This window comes from Neoarius graeffei, chromosome 28 (genome assembly GCF_027579695.1).
Source record: "Neoarius graeffei isolate fNeoGra1 chromosome 28, fNeoGra1.pri, whole genome shotgun sequence".
Classification (NCBI taxonomy): Eukaryota; Metazoa; Chordata; class Actinopteri; order Siluriformes; family Ariidae; genus Neoarius; species Neoarius graeffei.
In genome coordinates this window covers 12,119,179-12,132,292 of record NC_083596.1, presented here as the reverse complement: position 1 = coordinate 12,132,292, position 13,114 = coordinate 12,119,179, and the positions used below count along the sequence as shown (strand labels likewise).

Below are 13,114 nucleotides of genomic sequence, written 5' to 3'. Positions count from 1 at the left end.
ATGGAAACATGCTAATCAGGGATGTTAATGCTCTCACCTGCCCCCTAGTGGATATCGATTTTAAAAGAAATTATCTCGGTTAGGTATATAAACAATTCTGCTCCTGTAGCTACTCACCAAATATAACATTGACTTTAGTCAACATAAATAAAAGGATTTAATATTGGACCTTTTTTGGGTATACATTTATTTTTCTGTTTTTATTATCTACATTGTAAACTTTGTCTTTTCCTAAAACCCACAAACAGACCCTCCTGACCTTTGATTTCCGACTCGGATCTCGGCTCTTCAGTCGTTTGGAGGTGGGGAAGCTGTACTCGATGTCCCCTTCCTTGAAGTCATAGGGATCTTCTCCAGCTTCCCCAAGCCCTTCAACTCCCGGCTGCTGGAGGAACCCGAGAGTGCTCATGTGCTCCTGGAGCCGCTCTTCTGAGATCTTAAACCTCTTGTGCGTCTGTGCAAAAAAACTGGAGACAAAAACAAGGTCATTGATGTCTGCAGTAGTTCTAAACACAAAGCACTAAATCATGTATGTGCGTGCATATATACCTTTTCAAGGCAGTTCCTTCACCCTCAGCTTTGATCTCTACCATATCACAGGGCAATTCTGGTGGCTTGAATTCAGCTTTGTCTACCCTGGGAGTCCTGTAACTCTTCCACCAACCCCCGGTGGCTTCTCTGGGTGCTAGAGAGGCTGTATACAGAGCAGTATCACTCATTTCTGGGGCTGTAGGCACAGGTGTGCCCTCTAGGCATTGGGAAACATCCATGGGTGCCTCCATAACCTCTGGGTCCTGTACCCTAGGGTGTGGGCTTAGTGTAGGTGGTAGTGGTGATACTGGAGAATGGAGGAGAGACTCGGGCCCTTTCCTGCCAGTGAACATTGGCTTAGGGTACTTGCAGCCAGGCAATGTATCCAGAGAAGTGTCCAAGGCTGCGAGTACCAGTTGAGGTCCGGGAGGTGTGTCCTGTTCTGGGCATGGCTGCTGGTCTACAGAGAGACGGTGGTGGAAGGGGGTTATGGCTGCCCTTTTGGGCACCTTGTCAGACTTGTCTGCTTTGTCGGCAGTCTTGCTTTTAGGTGTTGAAGGTGGGGGTAAAGAGGAGGATAAGGAGGAAGAGCTGGAAGAGGAAGAGGAGTTGGTACTGGGCTGGGAATTGGCAGAGAAGCCGTTTGCTTGCTGCTGCTGCTGCTGCTTCGACTGCTGCCTCAACCTTCAAGAGGAAAAAAACAGGAGGTCATGGTGTACAAATCTGCACCAATAGGGAGACATATTGTTAGAAGAAGAAGCCTTTGTTTGTCACATAGACAGCACTGTGAAATTCTTTTCTTTGCATATCTCAGCTTGTTAGGAAGCTGGGGTCAGAGCACAGAGTCAATCATGATACAGAACCCCTGGAACAGAGAGGGTTAAGGGCTCTGCTCAAGGCCCCAACAGTTGTAGCTTAGGGACTTGAACCCCAAACCTTCTACTCAGTATTGCAGAGCTTTAACCATTGAGCCACCATTATCCTGTAGAAAATCCAAAGAGTAACTCATGTCTTTATTAACACACTTGCAGAAACGATGACCTTACTGGAAGGGTTGCACAAAAGATGCATTTACTGGTATGGCAACCCACAAAATGTTGTGACCAAATCTTCCCCAAATGACACTGGAAGTACAAATGGAATTGCATTGTGATTAGATGAGACCAAACCTTTGGGCCATATGATGAACTTTTGGTATATATGGTGAAAATTGGCTCGCAAACTGTATTGACTCACTGATGCTTTGGCACTGTTTTGTAGCCACTTGTCCAGGGCTCTTGTGAAGACAAATGACATTAATAATTATGCAGAATATTGTAGCTCTAGACCTGGTTGGCTCTGCCAGGAGGTTAAAACTTGCCCATAGAAGTTTTGTGCAAGATAATGGCACCAATCAACACAAAAATGGTTGTGGGACACCATATATATATATATATATATATATATATATATATATATATATATATATATTCAGTGGATATGAGCGATTGCACACTCTGATTGGCTACTCTGCTAGGCTATCAGCTCATATACTGTACCATACATACGTACATATATAATCCATAACCACTTATCCTGTTCTACAGGGTCGCAGGCAAGCTGGAGCCTATCCCAGCTGACCACAGGCGAAAGGCGGGGTACACCCTGGACAAGTCGCCAGGTCATCGTAGGGCTGACACAGACACCCATTCACACTCACATTCACACCTACGGTCAATTTAGAGTCACCAGTTAACCTAACCTGCATGTCTTTGGACTGTGGTGGAAACCAGAGCACCCGGAGGAAACCCACACGGACACGGGGAGAACATGCAAACTCCGCACAGAAAGGCCCCTGTTGGCCACTGGGCTTGATCCCAGAACCTTCTTGCTGTAAGGCAACAGTGCTAACCACTACACCACCGTGTGGCCATATATCATTTTGTTATTAAGTATTTAAAAGGAACAGAAATAGCTAAAATAATATTTTCCCCCAGTATCTCCTGTTCCACACTCCAGCCCAGTTGGTAGCAGTAATGCACATTTAAGTTGGTTTGCCAATTGCCAAAATACCCCAAAAGAAGAAGAAAATGGCGGAATGTGTTGCTGAACCAACCGATGACGAAATTAAATTTCTACTCAGAAACCGCCCCCCCAAAAATGCAAAAAAGCAACAAAATATAGTTTTTTTTAATTTTTCAAAATTATTATTATTATTATAGCATTTTTCACAAATTGCTACTGTCATTTCGCCGGTTTGTTTACATTCTAAGTGGAAATTATTTTGTCGGGCGTTTTGTAAAAAGTTTTTATTTATCAAATTTGCAAAAAATGAAAATAAAAATGCTCTTTTTCTCAAAATCCAGTCAATGTGGACAGAATAAAATAGTTATTCCACGAAATCAAGTCGTACATGGCTTATAGCCAACTCGGTGCTACGTGCCTCATCAGCTATCAGCTCATGTACGACTCGATTTCGTGGAATAACTGTTAAATATCCCATTATGAGCACTGCACTCAGTTGTTAGTTTTGAGGCTCACTCCCAGCCAGCCCGTGGAAGAGGTTTTTCTTCACCGCTAAACTCTGGAATAGTGTTCTACAGTACACATAATGCCTTGCTTTATTATAACTATAAAAAACGTTCTACATTAAGGAAGATCCAAATTCCTCTAACCTTGTTAGACATAATGGGGAGAGGCTACTTGCTTTAATTCATCAAATGTCAATTGTGGAGGGGCTGTTGATTTTAAAACAAATGTTTTTGCATTACTTGACTTCGAAATAAAGCAGTCAGTCAGTCATTTGGTCATGTTTTATACTGCAGTTGAGAGCAACCAATTCAAGAAGAAACTCATCACCACAAATGAAGTGGAGTAGATCTGAATCTGGTGGCATGCCAAATTTAACAGCGGGATGAGGAAGACCACAGAGCAGGTGAGGAAGACTGCCCACCTGTTACAGCTGCATGGGGCTCTCTCCCCCGGGTCAGTGAAATCCCACACTGCTACTTCGCTTGTTACTTCCTTCTTTGGCACCACACCGTTCGACAGATTGCATCTGTGTCGAGGCAAGAGGAGAGACGCATTCTGGTGTATATTTATGGAGCATTATATAAATATATCACTAAAGCAACACTTGCATGAAAGATGAAAAGGCACAAACAGTAAATGAAATATGTCCTTTCAGCTTTCCACATTCCTGGACATGCTGACTGGAATTTGTCATTGTGTACTTGAAATCTGCCTTGTTTGCTCACCATTAAGCAGGGATTTCTATAGTCCTGGCATGTTTTAGGCACAGTATAACACTAATTTATGAGGTTGGACAATAGCTCAAGAACTAATCTAAGCCTATCCATACTCTTCCTGAATACCTCTGTCCATTTCCTGTCTTACTGTACCAGTAGAAAGGAGGAGAAGTCCTCTACAGACTGTGGGCGTAAATAATAAAATACTGCTGGAAATGTATACGTTTCTTTTCTTCAACATAAAATAAAGTGTATTTGATGTTAAAATGTGTGTTCCATTACCACATGTCCCACAACAATGAGTTTGTTGTAATGTTTTAAAGTGTGCCAATATTTTAATTTGTCTGAAAATAGAGAATGTCTGTGTGAATTGAGTAAAATGGTGCCAAAATACAACAACAAGAGAGCTCTGAGAGCACAATATCCCCCCGCTGGCAACTCTGCCATAACTCTGGTAAAATGCGACTGAATTGAATGAAATTGCAATATGCGTATTACCGACATATAACAAAGAATCCTGTTGAGTTTCATGAAATTCCTCCAAAAATTGTGAGAGGAGTTGATTTCAGAAGGTGAGTATCCTTCCTAGGATGGACGGACAGAAATCGCCACGACATAATCCCCGTTCAGGCCTTTCGGCCAGCGGGGGATAATAAAAATTGTGAGGGAAGTTGATTTCAGAAAGTAAGCACACCTTGATGAAATTGCCAAAGTACAAGTGTGGCAGCGGGGGTGTGGTCAAGCGTCGGTCTGTGAATGGAGGGCGGAGTCAGGGAAGGTAAGTGGCAGAATCACTACACCTGATGTTAGTTAACCTGTGTTTGTGTGTCTTCCCAGTGACCGCGCCCTATAAAAGGAGAGAGAGAGCAGAGGAAGGGAGCTTTCTCCCCAACCAGATGACTGATGTGTGTGTGCGTGTCTGTGTGGCTGGGAGTTTGTGGTCGACTGAAAAGTGTCACAATAAAGAGTTTTGGTAACTCAGTTCTGGCCTGCCGTACTTCTGTGCTCCAACCACCCGCTCAAAGTCCTACAGTGGTGCTGAAGGAGCACAGAGGAGAACAGCCCCATGGAGTCCTCCCCCTTCGCGGACCTGATCCACGCTCTCGCCACGGCCCAACAAAGCCAGCACCGGGCGCTGGTCACCCTCCGAAAGGAGTAAGCGCAAAGGTTCGAGGCCCTGGTGCTGGCGCAACAGGAAGATCGTCAGGCATTCCGGCACCTCCTCGCGTCGGCAGGGTCCACCATCTCCACCATCACGGGCCCTCCCCACCTCACCCTAACGAAGATGGGCCTGCATGACGACCCCGAGGGCTTCTTAGCGCTCTTCGAGCAAGCAGCAGAGGCCTGGGGCTGGCCAGTGGAACAGTGTGCAGCGCGCCTCCTTCCCCTGCTAATGGGCAAGGCGCAGCTGGCCGCGCTACAGCTCCCCGCCGACAGCCGGCTGGTCTACGCGGACCTGCGCCAGGCCGTCCTCCAGCATGTGGGGCACATCCCAGAACAACAATGCCAGCGCTTCCACGCTCTACGCCAAGAGGAGGTCGGCCGCCCATTCGTGTTTGGCCAGCAACTCCGGGACGCCTGCCGGTGGTGGCTGAGGGCTGACAACCGCAACGCCAAAGGAATTGTCGATCTGGTGGCACTGGAGCAGTTCATCGCCCGACTTCCCGAAGGGACCACGGAGTGGGTCCAGTGCCATCGCCCGGCGTCGCTGGATCAGGCCATCAAGTTGGCGGAGGATCATTTGGCGGCTGTTCCCATGGCAGGATCGCAGATCTCCTCTTCTCCTCTCTCTCTCTCCCCCTCCCGTTCTGTGTCTCGTCCTCGCCCCGTTCCCCCACTGTGGAGGTGGGGGCCGGCTCCACCCCAGCCGGCCCGCCGCACCCGCGGTGCCCTCCCGTTTCCCGCTTCCGTGTCTGTCTCCCCCCCCCCAGGTGAGTGAGCCCCAGAGCGCTGGTGCAGAGAGAGAGCCCAGGCTGGTTTGCTGGCGCTGCGGGGAGCCGGGGCACCTCCAGCATCAGTGCTCGGCAATGGAGGTGGGCGCGGTGGTCCGGATCCCCGACTCGCCAGGAACCGCCCTCGATCAGGCCGGAGCGTATCGCATACCAGGGAGTGTCCAAGGGGATACGTATCAGGCTTTGGTGGACTCTGGCTGTAATCAGACCTCCATCCACCAAAGCCTGGTGCAAGATGAGGCATTGGGGGGAGCACAATTGGTGAAGGTGTTGTGTGTGCATGGGGATGTTCACAACTACCCTTTAGTGTCGGTCTACATTCTATTTCGAGGGGAAAAATTTTGTGTAAAGGCGGCAGTTAATCCTCGCCTTACCCACTCAATAATTTTGGGGACTGATTGGCTGGGGTTTCGGGAGTTAATGACTCATTTAGTGAAGAGTGGGTCCTGCCGTAGTTCAGCAGGGGGAGGTCCCGGTGTGGCACTGGCGGGAGCAGCTGTCACAGAGCCGTCTACATCATCTCTGCGTCAGAGTGAGGAGCAGCAGGGTCCTCCTCCGTCTCTCGGGGAATCCCTCGCGGATTTCCCATTAGAGCAGACACGAGACGAGACTCTGCGGCATGCGTTTGACCAAGTTAGAGTAATCGATGGTCAAATGCTCCAGCCAAACGCCACCCTGTCCTTCCCCTATTTCTCCATTATGAAGGATAGATTATACCGAGTGACTCAGGACACTCAGACTAAGGAAACGATTACACAACTTTTGATCCCAAAGAGCCGCCGGGAATTAGTATTCCAGGCGGCTGACTTTAATCCCATGGCTGGACACTTGGGGCAGGATAAGACACTAGCCCGAATAATGGCCCGGTTCTATTGGCCAGGGATTCGCAGCGATGTCCGTAGGTGGTGTACAGCGTGCCGCGAATGCCAGTTAGTAAATCCAGCGGCCATTCCAAAAGCGCCTTTGCGCCCTCTGCCATTAATCGAGACCCTGTTCGAAAGAATTGGGATGGATCTCGTCGGGCCATTAGATCGGTAAACACGAGGGTATCGCTTTATTTTAGTTCTGGTGGACTATGCAACACGATACCCGGAAGCAGTGCCTCTTCGTAATATCTCAGCACGTAGTATTGCGGAAGCACTCTTCCACGTCATCTCCCGAGTCAGAATCCTCAAAGAGATTCTGACTGATCAAGGCACTACGTTTATGTCACACACACTGCGTGAACTGTATGGGTTACTGGGAATTAAGCCGATCCACACCAGCGTTTATCACCCACAAACAGACGGTTTAGTAGAATGGTTTAATCGCACCCTCAAAAATATAATTAAAAAAATAGTAAGTGAGGATGCACGCAACTTGGATAAATGGCTCAAATCCCTGTTATTCACAGTGCGAGAGGTCCCACAAGCCTCCACGGGGTTCTCCCTGTTCGAATTATTATATGGGCATAAACTGCGGGGCATTCTAGATGTACTGCGGGAAAACTGGGAGGAGGGACCTTCAACGAGCAAAAACGAAATTCAATACGTTATTGACCTGCGCGCAAAACTCCATACACTCACACACCTAACCCAGGAGAATTTGCGGCAGGCCCAAGAACAGCAAGTCCGCCTGTATGACAGGGGCACGCGCCTTAGGGAGTTCGCACTGGGAGATAAAGTACTCGTGCTGTTGCCTACGTTGAGCTCCAAATTGATCCCCAAGTGGCAAGGACCCTTTGAGGTCACACGGCGAGTCGGGGACGTCGACTATGAGGTGAGGCGAACGGACAGGGGTGGGGCGTTACAGATTTACCACCTCTATCTGCTAAAACTTTGGAACGAGGAGGTCCCCGTGGCGTTGGTGTCGTTGGTTCCAGAGAAGGCGGAGCTGGGGCCGGAGGTTCAAAAAGGAACATTGACCACCACTCCAGTCCCCTATGGAGACCACCTCTCCTCAACCCAACTCACGGAGGTCGCCCAGTTGCAAGCCGAATTTTCGGATGTGTTCTCACCCCTGCCCGGCCGCACCCACCTCATAGAACACCACATTGAGACACCCCCGGGGGTGGTAGTGCGCAGCCGCCCTTACAGGCTGCCCGAACACAAGAAAAAGGTGGTTCGGGAAGAACTCGTGGCCATGCTCGACATGGGCATTGTCGAGGAGTCCCACAGTGACTGGAGCAGCCCGGTAGTCTTGGTTCCCAAGGCCGGCGGGTCGGTCAGGTTCTGTGTACACTATAGAAAAGTCAGTGCGGTGTGTAATTTCGATGCGTATCCAATGCCTCGTATTGACGAGTTGCTTGATCAACTAGGCACGGCTCGTTTTTATTCGACACTGGATTTGACAAAGGGATATTGGCAGATCCCCTTGACTCCATTATCCCAAGAGAAAATGGCCTTTTCCACACCGTTTGGCTTAAACCAGTTTGTCACACTTCCTTTTGGGCTGTTTGGGGCGCCCGCTACGTTCCAGCGGCTTATGGATAGGGTCCTCCGCCCCCACGCCACCTATGCGGCCGCATACCTGGATGACATTATAATCTATAGCAGGGGTGTTCAAATTGATCCATAAAGGGCCGTGTGGCTGCAGGTTTTCATTCCAGCCATGCAGCAGCACACCTGACTTGGCTCATTCAATCAACTGAACTGTCTTCACACAGTCAAATACTTGCAGCCACACCCACCCTTGATTAAAGGGTGGGTGTGTCAGTTGATTGAATAAGCCAAATCAGGGTGCTGCTGCATGGCTGGAATGAAAACCTGCAGCCACACGGCCCTTTATGGATCAATTTGAACACCCCTGATCTATAGTAATGACTGGCAGAGGCATTTGCAACATCTAAAGGCCATCCTTAGGTCACTGAGGTGAGCGAGTCTCACAGCCAACCTGAAGAAGTGTGCAATTGGGCGGGTGGAAGTACGGTATCTGGGCTTCCACTTGGGCAATGGGCAGGTGCGTTCCCAAATTAATAAGACAGCAGTGATTGCGGCCTGTCCGAGGCCCAAGACCAAAAAGGGGGTGAGACAGTTCCTGGGGCTGGCTGGCTACTATCGTAGGTTTATACCTAATTATTCGGATGTCACCAGCCCGCTGACTGATCTCACTAAAAAGGGGTCACCAGATCCGGTCCAGTGGACGGAGCAATGCCAGCGGGCTTTCTCTGAGGTAAAGGCTGCACTGTGCAGGGGGCCACTGTTACACTCCCCTGACTTCACTCTCCCCTTTGTTTTGCAGACGGATGCATCGGACAGGGGGCTGGGGGCTGTTTTGTCCCAGGAGGTGGAGGGGGAGGATCATCCCATGCTCTACATCAGCAGAAAGCTGTCGGTGCGTGAGGGCCGCTAAAGCACTATAGAGAAAGAGTGCCTTGCCATCAAGTGGGCGGTCCTCGCCCTCTGCTACTACCTACTGGGATGTCCTTTCACCCTCTGTTCGGACCACACGCCCCTCCAGTGGCTCCACCGCATGAAGGACGCCAACACGTGGATCATCCATTGGTATCTGGCACTCCAGCCCTTTAACTTCAAGGTGATCCACAGGCCGGGGGCGCAGATGGTCATGGTGGACTTCCTCTCCCGTCAAGGGGGGGGGAGTCGGCTGCAGGCTGGATGGCTCCCCGGCCTGAGTCGGGCGGTGGGGGTATGTGGCAACGGGGGCGTGGTCAAGCATCAGTCTGTGAACGGAGGGCGGAGTCAGGGAAGGTAAGTGGCAGAATCACTACACCTGATGTTAGTTAACCTGTGTTTGTGTGTCTTCCCAGTGGCCGCGCCCTATAAAAGGAGAGAGAGAGAGCAGAGGAAGGGAGCTTTCTCCCCAACCAGACGACTGATGTGTGTGTGTGCGTGTCTGTGTGGCTGGGAGTTTGTGGTCGACTGAAAAGTGTCACAATAAAGAGTTTTGGTAACTCAGTTCTGGCCTGCCGTACTTCTGTGCTCCACCCACCCGCTCAAAGTCCTACAACAAGTTTGTTAATAATGAAGGGCATAACTCCCGTAAAATCTGCCCAAATTAAACGGAATTTCAATATGTATATAACTGTCATATAACAAAGCCTTTTGCCAAGTTTGGTGAAATTCCTCCACAAATTGTGAGAGGAGTTGATTTCAGAAGGAAAACACACTCTCATGAAATTGTCAAAGTATAATTTTGTTAATCTTCTGAACTCTGGTAAAATGTGACCGAATTTAACAAAATTACAATATGCGTATTACTGACATATAACAAAGAATCCTGTTGAGTTTCGTGAAATTCCTCCAAAAACTGTGAGAGGAATTAATTTCAGAAGGTGAGTATCCTTCCTAGGATGGACGGACGGACGGAAATCGCCATGACATAATCCCCCTTCAGGTCTTTCGACCAGAAAAGTAAATAAATAAAACTGAACCTGAAACATTAAAGGGGAACTGAAGTCATTTTTAAACTTGCTTTATTTCTTAATTAACGTGTTCTTCAATTACGTTTTCGGTTTGAGTAACCTTATATCGTGACTTGCATTGGCAACTAATTGCAATTAAATATTATACTTATCGGCCTATTCGGTTTTTAGCCATGTTGAATTTAGTTTGTTTGGTCCACGGCAGGCGTCGCTTATCCGCGCGATCTTCACGAGACTTGTGTGAGACTTCGAAACCTGAAGTGTCAGCCAGGTGTCAGTGCTGCCATTTTGAAAACTGTTTTCCAAACGAAATATTGCACAAAAACGAGTTTAAATGATGATTATTGCCTACTTTTTTCAAACTTTCCTGATTGCTATCAAAACAAACAAAACTTCTGGCTTGATCACGTCAGCATTCGAAAGAAGGCGCGCGCGTCTTTTGACAACGTTGGCAGATGTTGGTCACTTTGATTTCCGCTGTACGTTTTACTTCCGTCCTACGATGTCTCGTACAGGTCGCAACGAATCTCGTTTACGGCCATCGCTTCGACATATGGACTGATTATATTATATAGCATATTTCAGACACTCATAACTTGCTATAGCAGCGACAAAATAGCGATCAAAAATGCATTCATATATTTAGTAAAATGAGATAAATAGAATTTTGATAGTAAAAAATTTGCCTTCAGTTCTCCTTTAAAACTGCATGACAAAACTGTGATATTGCTTCCTAAAGCTTACATCATGCCTTGACTGCACAAAACCTTAAGAGAAATTATTCTGAATGTTATCAAATGTATCTAGTATTTCCTATTATAACATCCTATAAGAATGTTATTGAAAAATATGGTGGACCCTTAATTGCAGTGTATATTGACCTGACTGCGGCACATGACCATGTTCCCAGGAATTTTCTCTTCGCAATCCTTACAATACGAACAGGAGCAAAACATCTCATAGCAAGCTTGCAAAAACTTTACGAAGGTACTACTGCATCTACCAGTGGCACAAAAGCAAAATTTGATGTCCTAGTTGGAAGTAGACAAGGTGGGCAGGAATCTGTCTGTATTTTCAATTACTACTTTGATTACGTACTAAAAGTTGCTGCACATGCTACATGGGAAAAACAGATGACATGCTTGAGCAGACATACTTGCGCTGTAATTGGTTCATGTAGCATTCCTTCCATGCTTGATGGACCATCTGATTACTGAGCTTTTTCTCCGAATGCTTGGGGCTGTGGGTGGCTCCGCTCTCTTGACTACTCACGCTAGAGACTGCGGTCTGAAAGCCGCTGTCACCTAGAAAAGTACACAAATTAAAAAAATTGCATGATACAACATTCACAATTTATTTGGTTTCAGGCATGACAACAATTTGCCCTTGCTCCTCCCACTCGAGTAGATCAATTCAACAACAGTACAGTACTTGTAAAAGTAACTATCTTAAGCTTATCGGTTTCAATCACTGACACTTAAAGCTAGACCGCCTTTCAGACTTTTCAAGTGTAGGTCATAAAAAGAATTTTCACCGACACCCAATTATTCTTGTTTAGTGGCCTGAATTCGAATCACAGACTTCCAATTTCATTAGTTTTTTTTTAAAGAACAATTAATGAATTTAAGGCCACGTGGCCCTAAATTCTCCGCTATTTTTTCCTGCTTCACCATGACCCAATTCAAGATACTATGTCATGCGTGACATAGTGGGCTTTCCCTGTTCGCGCAAGGCATTGTGGGATACAAATTTGAAACAGGAGAGAAAAATGGAGGACGTGAGTGTGTGAATTAAATGTGAAAGACCGACTACAGTAATGGAAAGAAAGCGAGAAGAAAAGACGTTATGTTATATACGAAGGAAAGGAAACGCAGGACCAAACTAATAAGTATCAGTCGGTCAGCATTTAACGACAGAATGATGGAACTGTCAATGCACGCTCAAAGGGAAACCTGCGCACACACACGGACTTCCTCTGTCTGCTTGACTGTGTGAAGCTAGCGATTTCACGCATATTATTTGCTCGGGAATCCGCTCACATTAAATAACTTCCCAGCCACAGAATGGCTTGATATTTTATGAGATATTACAGAAATAAACATATATCACAATGACCAAATTTCAGAGGGAACTAAATTTCACCGATTTTATGAAATCGAAAGGCCGTCTCGTTTTAAGCGCTGAAACATCCTAATTCTACAAACAACAATAATCAAGATTGTCTGTCTTACAAAGTTTAGGCATATAGCTTAATCACATGTCATCCCTTTAAGGCTGGAACGAGATGATTATCAAATAATTAGCATTACAAGGGATTACAGTTTCTGGAGATCAGTGTGTACATACAGTGTGTACTATCATACACACTGGAAACTGTAAGGTTAATAATGGCTTCTAGTTGGTAATAATGTGGGCTAGTGGGTCATTATTGAAGCCATTAACAGGAAATGCACACTAAGCATGATTACATTCAGACTGCAGAGGTGAAAGGTAATGAGGCTGGGACTAGAGGAAATGCACTCGTTAAGAGCGGATCTATGTGGGAATTTAAAGAGCTGATCGGTGTCTTCAGCCCACCTAATGATTAGTCTCTCTAAACGGGAAAGCTCAAGCACGTTTACTAACTCGCTGTTATGAGTCCTTCATTAAATCCAAGACAATGTCTATTCAGATTTTACAGAATATTAACACAAGCGAAAGGCAATCTGTAAAGAAATAGCAATTCCTTTTATACCACAACAATTTACTAACTGCTAATTTATTTTATGCATTATTGAATGACACTGTGCTCTTTATCCATTTAGTACCAGATGAGTAGCATGCTATAGATGCACAATGGTGTAACATAGGGAAAAAAATTAAAAATTCAGGTTTTGATTTTATGTACTGAAATAACTATTAGGCACAATTTTTACAATATCTATATAAATTAGTTGTTTTTACCCATTTTAACCTTGAAATCAGCATTTTAATGATTACCCATAATGCACTGTTTATCGCGCTAAAACAAGCAAAAACGTCATAAGACAGTGGAAATACTACCT

General features: G+C 46.4%; 1 protein-coding gene across 6 annotated transcripts in view; it reads right to left on the bottom strand.

The window, feature by feature from the left end:
• Positions 1-13,114, bottom strand: part of LOC132875645 (mediator of RNA polymerase II transcription subunit 13-like) — a 232,009-nt gene that overhangs the window by 31,827 nt on the left and 187,068 nt on the right. For all 6 annotated transcript variants that reach the window (XM_060912571.1, XM_060912574.1, XM_060912573.1 and 3 more), the window contains exons 8-11: positions 11,227-11,374; positions 3,464-3,568; positions 550-1,215; positions 260-467 (exon numbers count right to left, since the gene is read on the bottom strand). In XM_060912571.1, coding sequence (XP_060768554.1) covers positions 260-467; positions 550-1,215; positions 3,464-3,568; positions 11,227-11,374 — 1,127 coding nt within the window. The remainder of the gene's footprint in view (positions 1-259; positions 468-549; positions 1,216-3,463; positions 3,569-11,226; positions 11,375-13,114) is intronic.